Raw genomic sequence first — 22,820 nt, 5'->3', positions numbered from 1 at the left:
TTCTTAACTTACAGAAAAACACAAAGTTATATAAGAAAGGATAGGGGGGCACCTGGATAGCTCAGTTTGTTAAGCATGCAACTCTTGATTTCAGCTCAGGTCATCATCTCATGGGTGACTCTGTGCTCAGTGAGGAGTCTGCTTGAAGATTCTCTGCCTCTGCCCCTCCTCCCACTCACACACGCACATGTGTGTGTGCTCTTTTTTTCTCTCTCTAAAATAAATAAATGAAATCTTAAAAAAAAAAAAAAAAAGGAAAGAAAGGATATAGAATTAGAGTACAATTGACCCTTGAACAACATGAGGGTTAGAGACACCAAACACCCCACCTTGCATAGTTGAAAATTCATGTGTAACTTTTGACTCTCCCAAATCAAAACTACTAATAGTCTACCACTGACTGGAAGCCTTACCAATAATATAAATGATCAATTAACACTTATTTTGCATGTTATATGTGTTAATATACTATATTCTAACAATAAAGTAAGCTAGAGAAAAGAAAATCATAAATATTGGAGTACCTTGGTGACTCGGTTAAGCGGGTGCCTTACGCTAACTAAGGTCATGATCCCAGGGTTCTGGGATCGAGCCCCAAGTTAGGGTCCCTGCTCAGCAGGGAGTCTGCTTCTCCTTCTCCCTCTGCCCCTCCCCTCCCTGCTCCCTCTCACATGCTCTCAAATAAATAAATAAATAAATAAATAAATAAATAAATAAATCTTTAAAGAAATGAAGTCATAAGGAAAAGTTTACACTCTGCATTTATTGAAAAAAATCCACATACAAGTGGACCCACAAAGTTTAAGCCCATGTTGTTCACAATGGAAAAATTATCAAATTAAATCAACTTTTAAGCTTGGAGCATGGCAAAAAGTTGGCATGTTTGAATTCCATTCCCAATCCTGGTTGTATCTTGTTTCCTTAAACTGATTTAATTTTAATTTTATTTATTTATTTGACAGAGAGAGAGAGAGAGAGAGACAGCTCACAAGCAGGGGGAAGGGCAGAGGGACCCAGAGAAACAGACTCCCTGCTGAGCAGGAAGCCCAGCTCCTTGAGCAGGAAGTCCACCTGGGGCTTTATCTCAGGACCTGGAGATCATGACCTCAGCCGAAGGCAGACATTTAACCAACTGAGCCACCCAGGCACCTCTAAACTGATTATTGTTACAACAAAGTTTGAAAGCTGCTTTTAATGTGAGTAGTGAAATTCTGATATATTGTGAATAAGGCTTAAGAATGTCTGTCTCAGGATGCCTGGGTGGCTCAGTTGGTTAAGCAGCTGACTTGATTTCAGCTCAGGTTCTGACCTCAGGATGGTGAGATTGAGTCCCACATGGATTCAAGTGGAGTCCACTTAAGATTCTCTCTCCCCCTACCCTTCCGCCCACCTCCGCCCACCTGCCATCTTAAAAAAAAAAAAAAAAAAAAAAAAGAACACCTAGTCTCCCAAAGGAAGGTATTATAATGTTACTGAATGGTGCCAAATACACTGTGTGTATCTACAATTTAATCTTTGCATGTATGCTATTATTTGATCAGCTCCCTTCCCTGTGATGCTACCATGCATAGAGTCAAATCCTCGTGATGTTTTGTATGGCTATTGACTTTGGCAACATATAAATAATGCGTAAAGCAAGTTTTTATGATTAAGGAATCAAATTTCCTGAATTTTATTCTTGAAGGTTGAAACTTCACATGTATAAACAATACAATACTCTTCATGGAAAAAAACCCTGTGTTGTTCAAAAGTCAACTATGTAATACTTGATCTACAGTGAAACAATATACATCATCATAATAATGGCAAGATTGAATGTAGATTTAGTCCCCAGATGAGGTGTAATTGGGAGAAGAGTATGCAGGAAAGGCAGAGAGAGGGATCCCTGGGTGGCGCAGCAGTTTAGCGCCTGCCTTTGGCCCAGGGCGTGATCCTGGAGACCCGGGATCGGATCCCACGTCGGGATCCCGGTGCATGGAGCCTGCTTCTCCCTCTGCCTCTCTCTCTCTCTCTCTCTCTCTCTCTCTCTCTCTCTCTCTCTCTCTCTGTGTGACTATCATAAATAAATAAAAATTTTTAAAAAAAAGGAAAGGCAGAGGGAGAGAAAGTAAACTCCTCACATGCATGGTAAACAGTAAAAGCAATGTCTGAAAGTGAAGAATGGGGAGTTTGGGGAAAGAGATGCTGGGAGGCAGGAAGGGATGAGGGATGACTTAATAGCCAGTGTCTCAAATTGAAAAATTCAAGGGATGCTATTTAGAAACATAGAGGTTAATACTAGAAGAAATGACCCAAAATGAACAGTACCTGCCCCATATCTCCCACCATTTATTCTCTCCCCCTGATTCTTATCCTGACCAGGTTTCTGCTGTTTTTCTATTTATTTTCCCATCAGTGCTGTATAGGGATTCGTATCTTCCCTTTGCCCCTGTTCCCTCCTCAGCACATCAGTCTTACTATTCTTTTATTCTTTTCTAATTTGGGAAGTGATAAATGATTTCTTCTTGCATTTCTTTGCTTATTAATGGGCTTGAATTTTTTAAAAAGAGAGAGAGAGAAAGCACAAGAGAGGGGAGCACAGGCAGAGTGAGAGGGAGACACAGACTCCCGGCTGAGCAGGGAGCCCACCAGGACCCTAGGATCATGACCTGAGCTGAAGCATGTACTTAACTAACAGCTACCCAGACGCCTCAGGCTTGAATTTTTTTACTTTTTTTTCAGCTTTGTTTTTATTTTTAAAGATTTTATTTATTTATTCATGAGACACACAGAGAGAGACAGAGACAGAGACAAAGGCAAAGGGAGAAGCAGGCTCCCTACAGGGAGCCCGATATGGGACTCAATCCCAGGACCCTAGGATCATGTCCTGAGCCTAAGGCAGACACTCAACCGCTGAGCCACACAGGCGTTCCTTTTTTCAGCTTTTGAATTCAATTTGGCAAAGTGATAAATGGTATCTCATTGATTATTAAAGACTGATTTTTTTCTGTATCATATTTTTTGTCCATTTGGGCAATCACCTGTTATAAACTGTCTCCCATCTTCCTTGGGAATATTCACCTTTTTCTCATCGAATTATAAAAGCTCACAGTAGGGATGACTCACTGGCTCAGTAGATAGAACATGGAACTCTTGATCTTGAGGTCATGAGTTCAAGCCCCATATTGGATGTAGAGATTACTTAAAAAAATAAAATAAAATCTTAGAGATGCCTGGAGGCACAGTTGGTTGAGTGTCCAACTCTTGGTTTAGGCTTACGTTGTGATCTCAGGGTCATGAGACTGAACCCGATGTTGGGCCCTGTGCTGAGCTTGGAGTCTGCTTAAGACTCTCTCTCCCTCTCCCTCTGCCCCTCCTCCCAGAAAAGGATAAATAAGTAAATAAAATCATTAAAAATGTATATTTTAAAAATTCTCACACTAAAAAGGCTAATAACCTTTCAGACACTAAGTATGTTGTACGTGTTCCCTACTTTGTGATTGTCTTTAAAGTTACATTTTTCAAAAAAAAAGTTATATTTTTCTACACAGGAATTTAAAATTTTATGCAGTCAAATCCATTAGCCTTTCCCTTTCCAGGGAAAGGGAAGCCATGAATTTGCATTTTATGTAATGATGCTTAGTTTGGGGTTTGTGAATAATGCTTTGTTTAGGGTTGTGTTTAGATTTCGAGAAAAACTGTCAGAAAGAAGTTTTTCTTTTTAGATCTGCTGCACCAGAAAACAATTGTAGCACCAAAATCCCAAATGCAGCTTCTTGGTCCTTGAAAGCCATGCATCTTTAGAAGGTATAAGCTTACTTTTCAATTGTTTCATCAACTAATACACATTTTTCAAACATCCATTAATCTTCACACCAACTACTGGATAAGATATAATTTATACAATGTTCAAATCTGAAGCAGAAAAAGCCTTCCTGTGGACAAGAGCAAATGACTGAGATCCATCCTCATGACAGGGGCCTTGAGAGCAATCAAGATGCCACAGCAAAACTATTGACATTGGGTTGTTTTTTTTTTTAACCTTACAAGTCAGCTGGCATAAAAGCTCATTGATTGAAAAGCTGATTTCTCCTTGTTAAAGACAGACTAATGTCTGAACTTAGGCTTCCTTTAGAAAAAAGGAGGCCTGGGTCACCTAGGTGGCTCAGTCAGTTGAGCATCTGACTCTTGGTTTCTTTTTTTTTTTTTTAAGATTTGTATTTACTTATTAATGAAAGACACAGAGAGAGAGAGAGAGGCATTGACGTGGGCAGAGGGAGAAGCAGGCTCCAGGCAGGGAGCCCTATGTGGGACTTGATCCCGGGTCTCCAGGATCATGCCCTGAGCTGAAGGCAGACGCTCAACTGTTGAGCCACCCAGGCGTCCTTGACTCTTGGTTTCAGCTCAGATCAGGACCTGATCTCAGGGTTGTGAGATCGAGCCCCACTTTGGGCTTCATGCTCAGTACAGCATCTGCTTAAAACTCTCTCCCCCCCCCCGCCCCACCCCACTGTCTCACTCACTCTCCCTCTCAAAAAAAAAAAAAAAGGAGGCCTACATGTTTGCTTATGCATTACACAGGGCTTCCTGGGGATGCCTGGGTGTCTCAGTGGTTGAGCAACTGCCTTTAGTTCAGGTCATGATCCCAGGGTCCCGGGATTGGGTCCCGCATCAGGCTCCCTGCAGGGAGCTGGCTTCTCCCTCTCCCTATGTCTCTGCTTCTCTCACTGTGTCTCTCAGAAATAAATAAAATCTTAAAAAAAAAAAAAAAAAAAGGAAGGGCTTCCCCTGAGTTGTCCTTGAAGTGGTCTTTGATTTCCCCATTCTTTTTCTTGTATCACCTTGCTTCTCTGATTTTCTCATCTAAATTGTGGAACTTTGGCAATGATTCATTCCAGATAACTTGCTTATTTATATGAAGAGGAAACACTACCCTTACACCTGATCTGATTTCAATCAAAGGGTCAGTGAGAATAAAAGAAAAAGAAAGAGGAAACGCAAAGTGGCCATTTTTTTTTTGCTTGTACAGGCCTAGTCACCTCAAGCCACTGGCTTCAGACTCCTTGTGACTTCCTCCTGTCGTTCCCCTCCATTCCTCTCCAGAACCAAGAACCACTCACCTTTGTGACATCACCTCTACCGCTAAGCAACTGGCCTGGCACTCTCCTCACCCCATGAGCCCTGGGAGAACTTGGACCAAAGTGCTCCAAGAAGGAGGCTCTGCTGCAGAGGGAGGGAGGGGAGTAATTAGAGGACATGCTGCAGCTTGTTGTGGAGTCAGCCAAGATCAACCCACCCCTCAGCCCCCCGCCCAGACCCTGCGTGTCTGCCTACTTCCGAGGTGAGAGCAAGGCTCCTGGACAGAAAGGACAAGCCCTGAGAGGCAACATATATTCAGTGAAAAAGTAGACTTATGGGTGTCCTCCTCTGTAAAAGATGCCCTGTGTGACAGAGGAGCGAAGTAGACATCACCCAGTTCTTTCAAACCTTAGCTTTATTGCCATTATCTCTCCTATCTTGACATTTCTGCCATTTCTTCTAGGGGAATGTGGCCACAGGGAAAAGAGAAGATTAATACTTCCTGAGCTGCTTCTGTGAACTAGAGTTGAGCCACACATTGAGTTTAAAAAAAAAAAAGTACCTGCTTCATAGGCTTGATGTGAGGGTTGGGTTTTTTGTTTGTTTGTTTGTTTTTTGGTTTTTTTAGATTTTATTTATTTATTCATGAGAGACACAGAAAGAGAAGCAGAAACATAGGCAGAGGGAGAAGCAGGCTCCTCACAGGGACAGGACTCGATCCCAGGACCCTGGAATCACAACCTGAGCCAAAGGCAGATGCTCAACCACTGAGCCACCCAGGTGCCCCTTGATGTGAGGATTTTAAAGGATAATATATATAGAGAGCTCTTCTATAACCCCCAGTAATAACTGTTTGAGCCCTATGAGTGATATTTACAACCAACAAAGCCTTTTCATAAACATAATGATTTTTGCTCCTCACAACAACCCCATGAGGCAAGATTTATTGTCTCCATTTCTCTTTTTTTATGGTAAGGAAAAGTGTCCAAGAAAGTTGGCAGGGGTGAGGGGTGTTCAAAAGGATTTAGGAGACAACACAAAAGAGATTAAGCATGTCTGCATATCACAGAGCTGGGAACAGGAAAGGAACAAGAGAAGTGGACAGTCTTTTGATAGCAAGTAGGGGGGAGGTAGATACAGGCAAATGAGGTTTCCCAGCACGGGCAGAGAGTGAGAAAATTGGGGCCAACAGAAAGAAGGCACGGTTGTTTCTATAGCAGATATGAATAAAAAATAAAATTTCTTAATTTTTTTTCTGGTTTGTGGAACTGTGCTCCCGGAATGTGACAACACCCCTCGGGAGAGTAAACATTTGGGACTCTGGACTCACAGGGCAACTCCCCAGGTACAGGTTTAGAGAGGCATAGTGGACGTTCAGTGAGCCAGGAACAGCCTGATTTCAGCCTTCTTTCCTACCATCCCACGACGTGATCTCCCTGAGATAGCTCTTACAAGATACCTAAATCCCAGACTCTTAGGTTTGCCCAAAGATTTACCTACAAATTCTTTTTTTTTAAAGATTTTATTTATTTATTTATTCATGAGAGACAGAGAGAGAGGCAGAGACACCGGCAGAGGGAGAAGCAGGCTTCTTGCGGGGAGCCCGATGCGGGATTTGATCCCAGGACCCTGGGATCATGACCTGAGCCAAAGGCAGATGCTCAACCACTGAGCCACCCAGGTGTCCCTTACCTACAAATTATTATAATTGAATGTTTGATATTTTTTTATTCCTTTTTCACCTTTCTGAGCCCTTCCTCCCCCATATACCATCCACTACCCTGCATCCCTTCCAACTACCCAACAGGTACCTGCTTGCACACACTCTGTTTCCTCCTTTTTCACATTCTTTCCTTGGGAAGAATTTCAAAGTAATTTAGCAATTTAGAGGTTCTTTGCAGGGCTATTGGTTGTTCTTTGTTAAAGATATTTTTGGAGGAGGGGACTTTTAGTGGATGAGGAATTTTTAATCCATTAGAGGTGTTTGGGAGTCCACTAGGCTTTGCTCTGGTAACAAATAGATCTTTAAATCTCAATGCCTTGGGACGCCTGAGTGGCTCAGTGGTTGTGATCCCGGGGTCCTGGAATCAAGTCCCACATCAGGCTCCCTGCATGGAGCCTGCTTCTCCCTCTGCCTATGTCTCTGCCTCTCTCTCTGTGTGTGTCTCTCATGAATAAATAAATAAAATCTTTAAAAATATATAAATCTCAATGCCTTAACACAATAAAAGTTTACCTCTTGCTCACACCAAGTCCTGCATCAAGGGGGCAATAATCCTGAGCGGCTCCTCCAAGCAGTGGTTTAGGGACCAGCTGTTTGCTGCTTGTGGCTCCAAAATCATCCTGGTACCACCCCGCCAGGAGATCGTGAGGGTAGATGTGTGGAACGGGGAGTAGAAAAACATCAATAGGAGATTTTAGGAGCCAGTCTTGGCAGTGGTGAAAATCGCCTCCACACTGCATTAGCCAGGATGAGTCATGAGTCACCACCTGGCTGCAAGATGGCTAGGAACCAAGAAAAAAAATGAAGTGAAGACATTATCTGTCACATGGAATGATGTTACTCTTAGAAAAAGCGAGAAATTTTGAAACCCCCAGAGTAAGAATCAGTGCCATATCATATCTGCCAACATAGACTTGAAGTTTTCTTGGAGTCCTACCTCTCTTTACCACACTTAAACCTAGACTTTGAAATATTTCCTACCACCAATGACAGCCCCTTGGTATCTTTGCAGATGTCAAGAAGAGAACTCATGAAGTGGAAGGGAATAACCCCATATGGAATGAGGTAAAACCCATCAGGACAAACCCAAAAGAAGCAATGACAACCCCAAGAGTGAGGCTGGGTCCTGGCCATGCTTAGAATTCTAGGGAGAGGACAGGAAGTGGCACAAGCTTTTCCCAAGGCTAGGGCATTTCGGCCTAGGAGTAGCCCCCAAGCTGGGCCGGAGAGCCACAGCAGCCACATCTACCTGTAGCTGTTCTTGGCCCTTCTCCTCCACTCTCGCAGTGGACCATGATACTGTTCATCTTGTCCAACCTGGCCATCCTGATGTTCCTAGAAACCTGAAGCAGAGACAGGGCTCCCTGTGCAGGGTCACTCTTATCTTCCATCCGTTGATGTCCCCCACCCCTGCCCTGGGTCCCTAAACCCCTTAACTACTGACACACCCATGATATTGCAGTTACACTGCAGAGCCCAGGTAGGATGCTCAGCATCTTGGTGAAAGGTAGCTAATGCCATCCTCTTAGGAAACTAGACTGTAGAGGGGTTCCTCAGTTCAAGAGAAACACAGCGCCAGTCCATTCCCTGTATCTTTCCTCATTTTCTAGAAGGTTGGGAAGGGGAGGGTGGGGAAAGGATGCTGACTTCTCTGTGCCTCCCATAGACCTTAATCTGGCACCTCTGGGACCGCCCCCTACAAAACGACTCTTTTCTGCAAATCATCCTTCGGGACCTGGGCTCAATAAAGAAAGACAGGTGAGGCAGAGAAAGGCAAGAGGCTGGCTCTCTGACCAAAGCTATGGCACATGCTGCATCTCCTGGCTCGAATCTGTGACTCACTCAGGTGGCAAGGACCAGAACCCACTCTAGCCACTAATGGGACCAAAAAAAGGGGGGGGGATTTATAGAAGAGTGGTGAAGCTGAGAGTGCAGAGCAATTAGAACCAGGGTCCTGGGAAGCCAGGGGCAGTCCTGCCTCTTCTGAAGCCATGGGATCTCAAATCTCTACTTCTCTCTGCCCAATCCTGGCTTCCTATTGTGGCCCCATTCTAGTGCCCAGGGGGGGTCTGACATCTCTGAGACTGAAGCTAAGGCATTCCAAGTCAAAATTTCCTAGGATGGAGAATCTGATTGGTCCAGCTCCCATCAGGTGTTCACCCTCTTGTCCAATCAGCTGTTACTTGGCACTGTTCTCACTTGGGAGGAGTGTGGGAACAGAACTTCTGGAAAGGGTTTTGAGCAGGGCAGAGCCAGTAACTGGGGCACCCATTGCTCAGAGCCCCAAAGTCAGTTCTCAGAAACATGAGATGCTCTGAGATGCTCCACATCACTGTGTTCTTCCTTCAGCCTCTCTCTATGGACAGCACAGCCTGTAGGAGAGAAAACCCTCACTAGATAGTCATGCCTGGGGCAGAAGACACCCTTTCCCCTGGCTCAGGATCTCGTATGTGCTCCTCATCTCCCCAGGTTCATTGGCCTGGCCACAGTAATGCTCCAGCCCTTGGTGGAAAAACCGAGTGAGGTCCTTTTTGTGAAGGACTTGACCCTGCTTAACCATCTCATGATGTCCACAGATGTGAGTTGGCCCTGGGAAGGGTGGGAGCAGCCAGAGAAGCTAGGATACTCCACGTTAGCAGAGGCCCAGTGCCCCCACCAGAGAGCACTTCTTGCCCTAGGAGGCCCCATCACGCTGCCATCATCTCCCTGACCTCCTCCATCCCATCAGCCATCCACCGACCCACCCTCCCACCCCTACGTCCTTACTTTTAGATTGATTATTTAGTTACTTGTCCATTGGATGTCAGTACCTGTGTCAGGCTTGGACACAAAACTGAATGACTCCTACAGTCCACTGGAGTAGGCACCATTCACAGTGATAAGTGCCCCAACACAAGGGTCAGGAAGGCTAGGTCACTGAAGTCAGGAGGAAGTGAATGAGTCTACATGGGAGGTCATGTATGGCTTTATAGAGGATGTGATTAAGATAATGGAAACAGAGGTGCCTGCGTGGCTCAGTCCATCTGCCTTCGGCTCAGGTCATGATCTCAGATTGAGCTCCGCATTGGGCTCCCTGCTCAGTAGAGAGTCTGCTGCTCCCTCTCCATTTGCCCCTCTCCCTGCTTATGTACTCACTCTCTCTCTCTCTCTCTCTCTCTCTCTCTCATAAATAAAATCTTTAAAAAGGAAAAGAAAAGATAGAACAGGCAAAGACCAACCAAAGGAGAATAAGCACAGGTTATTTATGTAGAGCTGGCTATAGCAAGGGCATCGGCCAACCATCACTTGCACTTTGGCAGAGACTCAAAGGCAGACAGAGGAAGGGTGAAGCTGCACAGTGGAAGTAGGAGAGGTTCCCAATGTGCCCTGATTGGAGGCTATTGGTGGTGGTGTGGGGGGAGCTATAAGAGGACCGGGCATCCTCTGTGATTGGTTAGTGGTGTATATTTGGCTTTCTCTTGCTGGTTCTAAGTGAGAAGAAGGGTCAAAAATTGGGGAAACTGTTGGTTATGAATCAAGTCCTGGCAATTTGAGGCCAACTCTTCCAGGGGCTATTGTTTGGTTTCCTGGACTGGTTGCTAGAGCAGTACTTTGACTTCCTACGAGGCTGACTTAGAGATAGCAGGCTGGCTTCCTGGGTTGGTTACTGCAGATTTATTGGGCTGGCTTCCTGAATTGATCGCTACACATTGTGGGTCAGAGTGCCATTTTTATACAAGGTCTGGTCATTGTCCATTTTTTTACTCAGTTTCTCGGTGGGCATGAGTTTGCCCAATGGATAGGAAAGGAAGAGAATGCCAAGCAAGGGTATAAGGTGCATACCTGAAGGCTGGAGGGAGAGAGGCAGTCAGCAAGTTCAGGGAAGGTGGGCTGCTATGCTGCTGGCATACGGGGATTGGGAGGATGTGAAGAAGGTAGTAAGAGAGCTGAGACTAGATGAGACCAGGGGCCAAAAGTGAAGGGCCTTATGGTCTCTGCTGATGAGTTTTGACTTTACTCTGATTGGTTAGGGCACTTATATAAAGTTTAGAGGGCAATTCTGGTGATGATCTAGAAGTAGGATGGGTAGTCAGAGCGCTTGGAGGCAGGAAGTCTATTAAGAGGTATTTGCAAGAGTCCCCCACCTGAGATCAGAATATGTTAGGCTAGGAGAAGAGATGTTGGCATCAGCAGTTCTGGGCTGGTCCCAAGGCACCTCTTCCTCTCCTCCCTACCCCATTGTACTCCCTTGTTACCACCACTACCATGTGCCTCCTCTATTCTCCAAATCCCCTCCACTATAACCCATTGCCACCAGTTTATAACTCCCTCTCCCCAAGACATTACAGGGCCCACAGGGGGACAGTGTTATGACTTGGCCAAGGATTGCAGGATCTGGCTACAAACTACCCCGCCACCACTACCCACCATCTTTGCCTTGCAGTGCACTGTAACCCTACAGGTGGCCCTTATGAGAAACCAGGATATTGAGAAGATAGGTATGTACTTGAGGCTTACCCCTGTTCTTCTCCAAGCGTAGCTGGGTGGGCTCTTTGGGACCTTTGGGACCCATCCCTTGAGGCCTACAGAAGGACTGTGATCAGGTTAGGGTCTAGAGGCCAGATCTTAGATGCCTGGCTGAGGCATCTTCCCCCCCCCACAGTATTTCTACTTGTCATCTCTAGATATGAGGCCCAACCTCCAGTGGGCTGCAAAAGGAAACAAGGATGACCTTTCGAAGAGCCCCTACATGTAGATTGTGGGGCCTAGGGTTACTGAGGGTAGGAGGGGGCCCATGGGAATGTTCTGGGGAGGATATGTACCCCTTTTGAGGTCTCTTGGCCATGGTTTTAGTCAGAAGCTAGTCACTAGGGATAGAACAATGAAATGGGCATAGTGCTTCAAAGCCTTCTGAGCCCCAGCCTCTGAGACCTCATCCAGACTGTTTCCCCAGGCGATGGTGACCTCCTAGGCCTAAGTACCCGAGAGACGGCCAGGCAGAAACTGATGGTCCCCAGCTATGCCATGCCTGTGGCTCTGTCCATGAAGCCTCAGCACTTTCAGGTGAGGACCTTCTGGGCTGATTCACCTGACATTCTCATTGTGATCCCAGGCCATCCCCATCTCTCCACAAGGTCATGCAGAGGACCAGAGCTACATGTTCTCTGAGCCTCACTGCACTCCCTGATCCTCTGGGACCATTCTGAGCCACTTCTGCAGGAATCCTAAGCCAGAGACAACTCCACTGAAGCAATAGGAGGCGCTGTTGGCTGTTGTACACCAACAGGCCTTGGCAAGTGCTGCAAAGGCAGAACAAAAGGCCTGGAGTACTCCTCAGGATTGTTGGCAACACAAGGCTAGCCACATGCAGGGCAAAATGAGCTATATGGAAGAGGCTGAGGAGAGCTCCCACCATGACTTCTGGAACCCTCATCTCATAGCTTACCAACTCCCTCTAATCTGTAGCTTGTAACCTAATAATTTCTGCTATGGTTTTGCCTGCTCCCCAGCCTGCCACTTGTCCAGGAGATAGGGTATCATTCTTGACTGCCTTCTTCCTCACCCTACCCCCTGCATCCAGTCGATGACTAAGTCCAAGCTCTTAATTTCACCCAATGCCCCCACCGCTCCATCACCATTTCATTTCCCCGGGCTGCACCACCACTATGGCTTCCCTGGACCACCTCATAGGCTCCTCCTAAAGTCCCAGCCTCCAGCTCTCTCCTGTCCATCCTTCAGTCAAAGTGGTCTTTCAAAGATGTCCTTCTTAACCATGCCATGCACCTGCTTTAAAATGTCCTTAATAGGGCAGCCCCCGTGGCCCAGTGGTTTAGCACCGCCTTCAGCCTGGGGTGTGATCCTGGAGACCCAGGATCGAGTCCCACATCAGGCTCCCTGCATGGAGCCTGCTTCTCCCTCTGCCTGTGTCTCTGCCTCTCTCTCTCTCTCTTTCTGTCATGAATAAATAAATAAAATCTTAAAAAAAAAATGTCCTAGGGGCAGCCCCGGTGGCTCAGCAGTTTAGCACCACCTTCAGCTTGGGGTGTGATCCTGAAGACCAGGGATCAAGTCCCACGTTGGGCTCCCTGCATGGAGCCTGCTTCTCCCTCTGCCTGTGTCTCTGCCTCTCTTTCTCTCTGTGTCTGTCATAAATGAATAAATGGAATCTTTAAAAAAAAAAAAGTCCTTAAAAACAAGGATACCCATGACAGAAGATAGATACACTTGTGGTGAGCATAACATAACATATAGTTGTCACATCACTATGTTACAGGCCTGAAATTAATGTATCATGTGTCAACTATAATATTAAAATATAAAATAAAGTGAAAAATTAGGATCCACTAATGTGCTCAGGACAAAACCCAAACTCCTAACAATGGCTTCCCAGGTCCTTGATAACAGAAGCCTATCCCAGCACGCTGCTCTGTCTCCTGCCCCCATCCTTCTTCATCCTGCTCTAGCATCCTGGACACCTTGCAGTCCCCATTCTCAAGCCACTCTCTCTAGCCACAAGGTCTTTGCACATGCTGTTCTTCCTTTGGAAGACTTTCCTTTCCTTTCCCTCTGGGCACCAGGCTAGTATGCTCAAGATAAAAGGTCACTGTGTCCAAATCACTGTCCTTCCTATATACTAGAAGTTAGGGCAAAATTCTGACATGCGACCTGTTTGCCTGTTTTGGCCCACTGTGGTCTCTGAGGATCCAGTAGCTGCATGTGTATCGATCCCTGAAGGGTCTCTGGACTTGTTGGAGACACAGGAGGCCTCACAAAGAAAGGCCGATCCACAGCCTGGACTGGGAAAGCCATATATTGTTTACTACCTATAAGCAGATGACAAACTCCCATGCCTGTGCCCTGCTAGCCACTGCCAAATCCAGTTCTTTCTCCCCCTGAGCCTCAGCCAGCCATGGGGTCTTTCCTGGGCTCTGCATTGCTCTTCCTGCCTTCTAGTTCTAGGCTCAGATGTTGTAGCCCTTTGAACTGAGTCCCAGTAAAGTATATACAGGGGAAGAAGAAACCATGAATCAGAGAGCAAATCACAGATCATAGATTCAATTGCATGGAACTTTAAAATTCTCCATTCCCTAAAAGGATAATAGGCAAAAGTTAAAAAAAATGGGAAAGATTAGACTTCATTCCTATATTCTGTAATAAGACCATAGCAATTGAGAAACAGTCAGTGTACACAAGATGAAAAAGACAAAGCGGTGGAGGGGACAGTTTCCAGAAGAGAAAGCAGAAGGAGCCACGGCCTTCCTAGGACTTTATCTTCAGGCAGGTAGAGTCCAGCTCCCCGTGGGTTCTCCTTCCATCCGCAGTAGATGCCTCTTATCAAACACTTTGTTCTTTTAGAGAAGAGTGCCTATTGGAGAAGGGGGCCCGGGTCCCAGCCTCAGGTTCCCCTGTGTCTTCCCCCCCACCCAGGTCCGAGTGAAGGTGTTCGAAGGCCGGCAGTTAATGGGTAACAACATCAAGCCGGTGGTGAAGGTGGTTATCGGAGGCTACCAGCACAACACGCGGATCAAGATGGGAAACAACCCTTTCTTCAATGAGGTGGGCTGTGCATTCTCTTCCAAACTGAATGGGGCACTTGGGCCAAGTGGGCCAGCCGGGGGCTGGGCATTTCCTGCAGGCAGCAGGCAGGCTTCTTCCTCCACACATGTTGGCTGAACACCTACAAGAGGGCCAGGCACTGCCTGGCACTGGGAAAACAGATGAAATAATTGGAAACCTCCCATTGGAGGAGCCAGTAGCCTGTGGGGGGGAGGGCATCGGCCTGTGAATGCACACCCAATGACAATGTCGTGATACTGGGGTGAACAGGGATCTGGGGGTGCTGTTGATGCATCCTTGAAATGCAGACCAAGACCATTACATCCTGTCACTGCTAAAGCCCTAAGCTAGACCATTGTGTCTGACCACAGTTGGAAAGTCCATAAATACTGGCTGAATTAATTGGTAAATATACCAATAAATAAGAGATTTAAAAAAAAAACAAAAACAGTGAGAGCAGGGAGGAATGGGTGCACTCAGGAAGGGCTCCCAAAACCTTGAAGGAAGAGTCTACCAGGGAAAGAGGGACATCATGAAGAAAGAAAATTCAGGAAAAAGCAATAGCGTCTTCAGAAGCATAGAAATAAGAGGCAGAACTGTAGGTATGGCTGTGGCTGGAGGGAAGCCTGCAAAATGCTCTAGGACCCTATCACAGATGGCACCTGGCAGCCACGGAGGGACTTAAGCGGAGAACAATGGGGCCGAGTTTGCATTTGGGAAAGAGGGTTCTGGCTGCAGCAGGGGCTAGGGGTGCAGTGGGCTGACAGGACTGTCTACAAGGAGGCAGAAGCTCGGGTCTCCATCCCAGCACAGCGAGCTGGGCCTTGGGTCACTCATGACAGATGTTCCTGGGATCCCCTGCCCCTGCCCTCTACCCCAGCAGAATACCCTCCAGGAGCTGGGCAGGCCTCTGCTTCTGGAGGAGGAGCATGAGCGTGAAATGGGCAAGAGCTGGGGAAGAAGCATGCTATTCTGAGCCTTCAGGCTTACTGAGCCCTAGGTAAAGTGGTGGAAGGAATATCATCCAACCCCTACTCCCATTGTCTCTGCTTCAGATCTTCTTCCAGAATTTTCATGAGGTGCCTGCTAAATTATTTGATGAGACCATCTTAATCCAGGTGAGGAGCTAAACAAGATGGGCCCACTTTCTTGTCCCACCTCAATTCTGGGAAGGACTTCAGCTCCCCTGCCCCACCCTTAGAGCCACCCTTTTGACCCCAAGGCACATCATCCATGGCCTTTGTTACTTCCCGGCAGCCCCAACTCCCTATTTGTTCATTCAACAAATCTTATGGAATGCCAACTGTTAGGCCCTAAGGTGGGCCCCAAGGTGAAGAAAACAGACAGGATTCTCATGGACCAAAGGACCCCTTAAAGGTCCCCTCAACATGGGACATTCCATTCCCCAACCAGAGGGAGCCCGGTAACAGTGGTGAATGTATGTTTATCAGGTGCCTCCTATGTGCCCAACACAAGCCTAAGGAGAATAAGAAGGCCTCTCCCTTGAAGAGTGTACATGTTCTCAGGAACACAGGGACATGGGAAATGATCAGGACAGTGTGCAGTGGAAAAAGTTGAGTGCAACACTACTTTGGGCTGACCTTTGGGTTCATCAGATGAATTGGACCCTCTGATCAATCTCCTCATCAGTAAAATGGAACTAAAATTCTGACCCTCACAGGGTACCTCTGAGAATTAAATGAGAAAAACTATGTGAAAGTGTGGGCCACTAGGAAGCATCGAGTAAATCCTAGAGAATCCCAAATGTGCCCTTACAATTCTTCCCATGGGAGTGGGGGAAATGGGGAATATGAGTAACTGAGATATTTCTGGAACCCCCCTGCAGGTGATGAATTCCACACTGATGAGATTCAATGCAGAGATCGGGAGATTCCAAGTGAGCCCTGGATGAAGGAGGAGGTTTGATGACACAGTTATAGAGACCTACCATGGGTTCCATGCCCAAGTCGATGGGCAAAAATTTGAATTTTCATGCAGAAATATCCAGATTTGGATCCACCTACCGACTGGGTTGACTTAAGTTTTTCAGAACCTCTACTTCCTCATCTATACAATGGGAATAATGATAGACTCAAATCACAGAGTCATTGTAAGGATGAAAGTGTGTACCATTTATGAAAAAGCTGGGTGCCATGCTAAATTCCCCACACTTATAATAATTATGGACACACTCCAAATCTCTGCCTCGAGGGAACGGAAGCAGAAGATCCAAAAAGGCAGAGAAACACAGAGAAAATTGCCACCTATGAGAACAGAGTAAAAAGGTTTGCTTTGGAAAGACACAGGCTGAGAGATCAGGAAAGGTGACATAGTCATGAAGGGCTAAAAAAGATCCTCCAAATCCAGGAAGATTGGGAGAAGGTAGGGTTGCCAGATTAAATACAGGATGCCTCATTACATTTAAAGCTTAAACAACAGATACTCTTTGAATATAAAAATGCGGGATCCCTGGGTGGCTCAGAGGTTTGGCGCCTGCCTTCGCCCCAGGGCATGATCCTGGAGTCCCGGGATAAAGTGCCACATCAGGCTCCCTGCATGGAGCCTGCCTCTCTCTCTGTGTGTGTGTGTGTCTATCATGAATAAATAAATAAAATCTTAAAAAAATATAAAAATTTAAAAAATAAAAATAAAAATGCCTGAAATATTGCATGGGTCCTCACAAAATATTTCAGGGGATGTATGTATACTAAAAATGAAGTCATCATTTATCAGCAGTTCTAACTTAAATTTGCATCTATATTTAATTTGCTAAATATGGCAGCCTCTAAAAAAGGCTTCCATCTTGGGAAAGGCACATTTAAGACAAATCAGAGTAAGGTTTCTTTCTCATGACTTGTAATAAGCACATGAAGAGTCATGACCTGTCCCTTAAAGAAGCAAATAGGCTGGGCACCTGGGTAGCTCAGTCAGTTAAGCATCTACCTTTGGCTAAGGTCATAATCTCAGGGTCCTGGGATCGAGCCCCCGTGGGGCTCTCTGCTCATCAGGGAGTCTGCTTCTCCCTCTTCCTCTATGTTCATGCTCTTTCTCTCTTGCTCTTTTGCTTGCGTTCTCCCTCTCTCTCTTTCAAATAAATAAAATATTCTTTTAAAAATCATCATAGGCTTAGAAATTGAGAGATTCCAGAGAGGTTAGGTGGCAGGAGGTAAAAAATATTGTGCTTTCAAAAAAGACTACAATAGCCAGACAATGACCAAGGGTATAAACCGTTATATAAGTTATAAGCATGAGGGGTGCCTGGGTGGCTCAGTCGGTTGAGCATCTGACTCTTAATTTTTGGTTCAGATCATGGTCTCGGGGTCATAAGATTGAGCCCTGCATTGGGCTCCATGCTCAGCAGGGAGTCTGCTTGAGATTCTCTCCTTCTCCTTCTGCCTCTCCCCCCATTCTCTCTCTTTCTCAAATAAATAAATAAAATCTTAAAACAAGTATGTTATAGACATGAGAGAAAAAGTGACCCTTTAAAAAAATATATTTCTTTGGAAAATTTCAAACATACACAAAAGCAGAATAGTATCCTGAGTTCCCACATACTGATCACTCAACTTCACTGATTCACTGCCAGTGGTGTTTTCTCTACACCTGGCCCACTTCCCATACCCACTGGGTTATTTTGAACCAAACCTCAGCCACCATATCATTTCATTTTTAAATATTTCAGTATGTATTTCTAAAACAGAAATATTTTATTAAGCACAACCAAGTGTAATTATCACTCACATTCTAAAACCTTTATAATTGATGTATTAAATATTAGCCAGTGTTCAAATTCCCCTAATCATCTTATGAATTCCTTTCATGGTTTGTTCAAAATAGGATGCAAACCAGGCGCATACATTGCAGCTGGTTAAAACATATTTTTAGGTCTCTTGGATTCTGCTGGTCCTGCCCTTTCCCCCACCCACACCCCCCAGGTAATTTGTTAAAGAAACCAGATAGTTTGTCCTGTAGAGTTTTTCTCCAATCTGGATTTTGTTGACTGCATCTCCAGAGGATCATTCCACATGTCCTTCTGCCCAGCTGTTTGTGATCTAGAGGCTTGCTAGATTTTGGTTCCATTATTTGGCAAAGTGACTTTGGCAGGAGGCACAGAACATCTGTTGGTCTCTCTTTCTATGTTGTCAATAGCCATTGATGATCACTGCCTGGATCTGTTGCTTCATTATAGGGGCCTGGGTTTGGTTTGGTTTGGTTCTTTTCCAGCTTTATTGACATATAGTCCTCTTAAAATATGTGTATTCCTGTGAAGCCATCATCACAATCAAGATAACATATCTATCACCTCCAAAAATTTCCTTGTACCCCTTTATTAATCTTCCCTCTCACCCCCATCCCACTTCCTCCCAGCCCCAGGCAACCACCAGTCTGCTTTCTATAACTATAGCTTGATTTGCATTTTCTAGAATTTTATGTCAATGGAATAATACGGCACATTCCCTTTTTTGTTTGGCTTCTTTTACTCCACATAATTATTTTGAGATTCATCCTTGTCTGTTGCATGTGTCAGTAAATCATTCCTTTTCATTGCTGAGTAGTATTCCATTCATAGATGTATCATGATTTGTGATACATCTTTGTATCACTCATCTTTTGATGGACATTAGATCATTTTCAGTTTTGGGCTGTTACAGTAAACCTGCTGTAATGGTGATGTATGACTCTTAATCTAATTTCTCTTGGGTAAATATGTAGAAGTAGATTGAGTAGCTCATATGGTAGGTATATATTTAACTTTTAGAGAAAATTCGTTTTTTCCCCCAACAATTTCAAACAGGCTTTACCATGTTATATTCTCACCAGCAGAGTGCCAGTTGCCCCCCATTCTCATCAACACTTCATGTAGTCCATTGTTTTTACTTTAACCCCTCTAATTATCTATAGAGCTATCTCGCTGTGATTTTAATTTACCCATTCTTGACGACTAATGATCTTGAGCATCTTTTCGTGTGTTTATTTGTCATCTATATATTTTCCTTGTTGAAGTGTCTGTTCAAATCTTTTGTTCATCTGAGGCACCTGAGTAGCTCAGTCAGTTAAGCATCTGACTCTTTGGTCTCAGGACTTGATCTCATGGATCGTGGAATTGAGCCCTGCATCAAGCTCCTTGCCCAGTAGGGAGTCTGCTTGAAAGATTCTTTCCCTCTGCTCTTCCCCTTTCTCTCTCTCTCTCTCACTCTCTCTGTGTCTCTAAAAGTAAAATAGATGAATCTTCAAATCTTTTGCTCCTTTTCAATGGGTAATTTTTTTACTACTGAGTTTTGAGATTTTCTTATATATTCGGGATACAAATCCTTGTATCAGATATACAACTTGGAAATATTTTTTCCCAGTATATGATCTTTCAGTTATCTTGAATGTCCTTCAAAGAGCAGAAGTTTTACATTTCAAGGGAGTCCACTTCATCAAACTTTTCTTTTATACATTATGCTTCCATGGTTGTAGCTAAGAAATCTTTGCCTACCTAACCCAAAGGGATGACTGAGTTTTTTTTTCCTTAAGATTTTATTTATTTATTCATGAAAGACACAGAGAGGCAGAGACATAGGCAGAGGGAGAATCAGGCTCCCCAGGGGGAGCCTGATGCAGGACTCGATCCCAGGACCCCAAGATCATGACCTGAGCCAAAGGCAGATGCTCAGCCATTGAGCTACCTAGGTGCCCTGGGATGACTGAGTTTTAAAGCAGCCCTAACACGCAGAATTTGGGGGCTGCTCTATGGAACCTTCAGATGTGGGCTACAAAGAAGATCTGAATATTCCACAGTGCCTTGCCCCATGACACCTTCAGTCCTATACCACATCCCTCAGGCCTCAGTCAGAAACCCTCTCCCAGGGGGAAAGGAAAGCTCATAGTCTCTTTGCCAGCTCCTCACTTGATCAGCCTCTTCCCTAGGATAGGAGAGACACTTCCCAATCCAGGAACAGGAAAGAGTCAACCCTGTGTTAGCCAGGTAGTGCTGTGTGGTGATTGAGAATCCTTTCAATCCAAGCACTGGTGGCTAATACTTCAGTACAGTACTATTGTTTGTTGGTATTACAAATGTTGGCCAGAGACCCTAACTAATCCTTGTTCTACTCTTATGTTTTCAGACAGATATTGGGTTTATCTACCATTCTCCAGGTGGGTATCAGTTGTTGCAAATACATGTGCCTTCCGAGAAAAAGCAGGCCAGTTGTCCAAACATTTCAAAATCCCTGTATGTTCAGCATGAGGGAAGACTATTAGAGGCATGAATTATTTTCTGTATTTGATAATATTTATAATGATAACATCTTTCTCTTCAAAACTCAAGGCATCCCATTGGGTCAAATGCTAACCTTTTATGGCAGTCTTGGGTTGAATTTCTAGTTTTTGAGGCCTGTATTAGGAGACTGACATTTGAGTAGAGGTCTCCACTGTAACCATAATGTACAACCTGGCCATAACATACATACCAGGTTAAAGCTGGAACTTAGTGTTGGGGAAAATGCTTGCATCTCTCATACCAGGGTAGTAACAACTGTAAGTTCCCAAGGATAGGGAAGAGGGAGTCTCTATTTCCTAAAGGCAGTGGCTGGCAGCCTGGTGAGTGCACTAGCTTTACTTACTGGTAGGAGTAACTCCCATTTTTCTCTGCTCCTGTATGGGAACCAGAATATATGAGACATATTTCCACACCCCTCTCCCACAGAAACAAAGACTGGTTTCAGGGAAGAAGAATGGAGACTAGAAGCTAGTCTCCCATGGGCCCTCTGCCCCTTCAGGTCACACACTCATGAGGAAATGGTTAGGCCTCTGCCAGCCGAATGAACCCAACAATGGTGTGAGAGGCTACCTGAAAGTCACCATCTGTGTCCTCGGTGTGGGAGACCAGGCTCTGGTGAGGCTGCCCCCCATGCCCCAGCAGCATTCTCTACTGTGGCTGCTTCCATAGGGCACCCCAAGGCCCCCAGAGTGGCCACTGATCTTCACATGCTTTTATTTGCCTGCTGTGTCACTTGAGCATTGTCTATCCCTCCCCCATATGGAGTGGAAGGTCAGGAAAGCCAAATCTGGTGGCCATGGTCATGACTATCGTATGACTCTACCCTGTCAGGTCTCTGGTCTCTGCAGGTAGATCAAAAGCCACCCTATGCAGCTGATGACACCACTACTAAGATCTTCAAGTCAACGGTGGTCCCGATCAACATGGCCTACTTACAGTTCTTCATCTACTGTGCAGAGGATCTTCATCTGAGTAGAGTCAGGGTGGAGGGTGGGAGTCGACCCTGAGGTTCCCTACACAGAGGCACCCTGGATTCTCATGGGGCTTTCCTATTCCATTTGGATGCTAACCTAAGATTTGGGGTGGGGGGATAGGACAAGACCGAAACCCAACAATATTTGTCTCATGAAGACCCCATAGATACTCCTTAAGATGGGTCATTTGCCCCTGACCTGTCTGTGATACCCAGATGCAGACCCACAGTTCCCTATGCCAGTGCCCACCCTGGCTGCCATTATATGCCATGACATATCACAGCACATAGAGGTAGAGTGGCAATGAGCGCGGTCTGCACAGGGGGCACCACACCACGTGATGGCGAGGGTTATAAGTTGTTCGGTCACCTCTCCATTTCCTCCCCTTAAAAAAAAAAATGCAGCCATCTCAAAAATCTTGTAACTTCTTGTTCACAGAGAAACAGTACTTAGTAAGTCCTATGTTGGAAGTGGAACTAATTGGGGAAAAGGTAAGTGTGGAAAGGGTCTAATGTTTAGGGAAACTGTCACCTAGGTAGTGTGTGGGGAAAGATGGAGTTGGTGGGCAGGACCCCAGGATTTGGATCTCAGTTCCTCCATCAGTGGGCTGTGACCCCACTGGGCCAGGAACTCTGTGAAGGCAGAGGCCATGGTTTAGTCACCCTGTCTCCCAGAGCTGTGAACAGTGCCCTTCATGGAGGAGATGCCCATTGAAAGCCTAATGTACACAAAGGGCACAAATGAGTGAATGAGTGAATGAAACACATGCCCATACACAACACTGAAACTGTCCCTGTCTTCTTCGGGCCTGAGTTTCTTCATCTATAAATTGAAGGTTCTTGGGCAAGAGACTGGCTGACATTCCATGATCCTCTGTGAATAGAGAGCAGCATTTTTCCAAAGTGTGCTAATGGATGTTATGTGCAAAAAACCCCAAAAGGATCCTATGTTCAAATTTGGGGAATGCTGAGTTAAAGTTAAGTAGGTTTGTCTCGAATTCATAAACCATCATTTCTAACATGTTCTACCTACTAGAAGTATCATTAAATCCAGCATATACATAAAGGGAGGGAGATGAGTGTCTACCTTTCAAAGGAAGGGGTGTACCAAAGGATTTGTGGACATATTTTAAAACCACCACACTGAATGTGGTTTGGGCGCTCCAAATTTATGTGAGATGTTCTCGGGTGATAGGTGACACACAATTTTCAAAGATTTTAATATCTCTGTGGTTTTCTTAGTATGTATTTAAAAAGTTTAACCA

At 45.2% G+C, this 22,820-nt stretch overlaps 1 protein-coding gene across 1 annotated transcript in view; it reads left to right on the top strand.

Moving 5' to 3' along the window:
* The first annotated feature begins 5,235 nt into the window (after window positions 1–5,235).
* FER1L5 (fer-1 like family member 5) overlaps window positions 5,236–22,820 on the top strand; it is a 56,349-nt gene continuing 38,764 nt past the window's right edge. Inside the window, exons 1-13 of the mRNA XM_072742803.1 lie at window positions 5,236–5,320; window positions 7,794–7,846; window positions 8,448–8,539; window positions 9,251–9,359; window positions 11,205–11,259; window positions 11,715–11,824; window positions 14,189–14,317; window positions 15,373–15,435; window positions 16,164–16,214; window positions 20,428–20,458; window positions 21,082–21,197; window positions 21,431–21,554; window positions 21,995–22,047. Of these exons, the coding sequence (XP_072598904.1) occupies window positions 5,236–5,320; window positions 7,794–7,846; window positions 8,448–8,539; window positions 9,251–9,359; window positions 11,205–11,259; window positions 11,715–11,824; window positions 14,189–14,317; window positions 15,373–15,435; window positions 16,164–16,214; window positions 20,428–20,458; window positions 21,082–21,197; window positions 21,431–21,554; window positions 21,995–22,047 (1,071 nt within the window). The remainder of the gene's footprint in view (window positions 5,321–7,793; window positions 7,847–8,447; window positions 8,540–9,250; window positions 9,360–11,204; window positions 11,260–11,714; window positions 11,825–14,188; window positions 14,318–15,372; window positions 15,436–16,163; window positions 16,215–20,427; window positions 20,459–21,081; window positions 21,198–21,430; window positions 21,555–21,994; window positions 22,048–22,820) is intronic.

This window comes from Vulpes vulpes, chromosome 16 (assembly GCF_048418805.1).
Source record: "Vulpes vulpes isolate BD-2025 chromosome 16, VulVul3, whole genome shotgun sequence".
Classification (NCBI taxonomy): domain Eukaryota; kingdom Metazoa; phylum Chordata; class Mammalia; order Carnivora; family Canidae; genus Vulpes; species Vulpes vulpes.
Note: the sequence above shows the minus strand (reverse complement) of the source record. Positions and strands in the feature narration are given on the sequence as shown.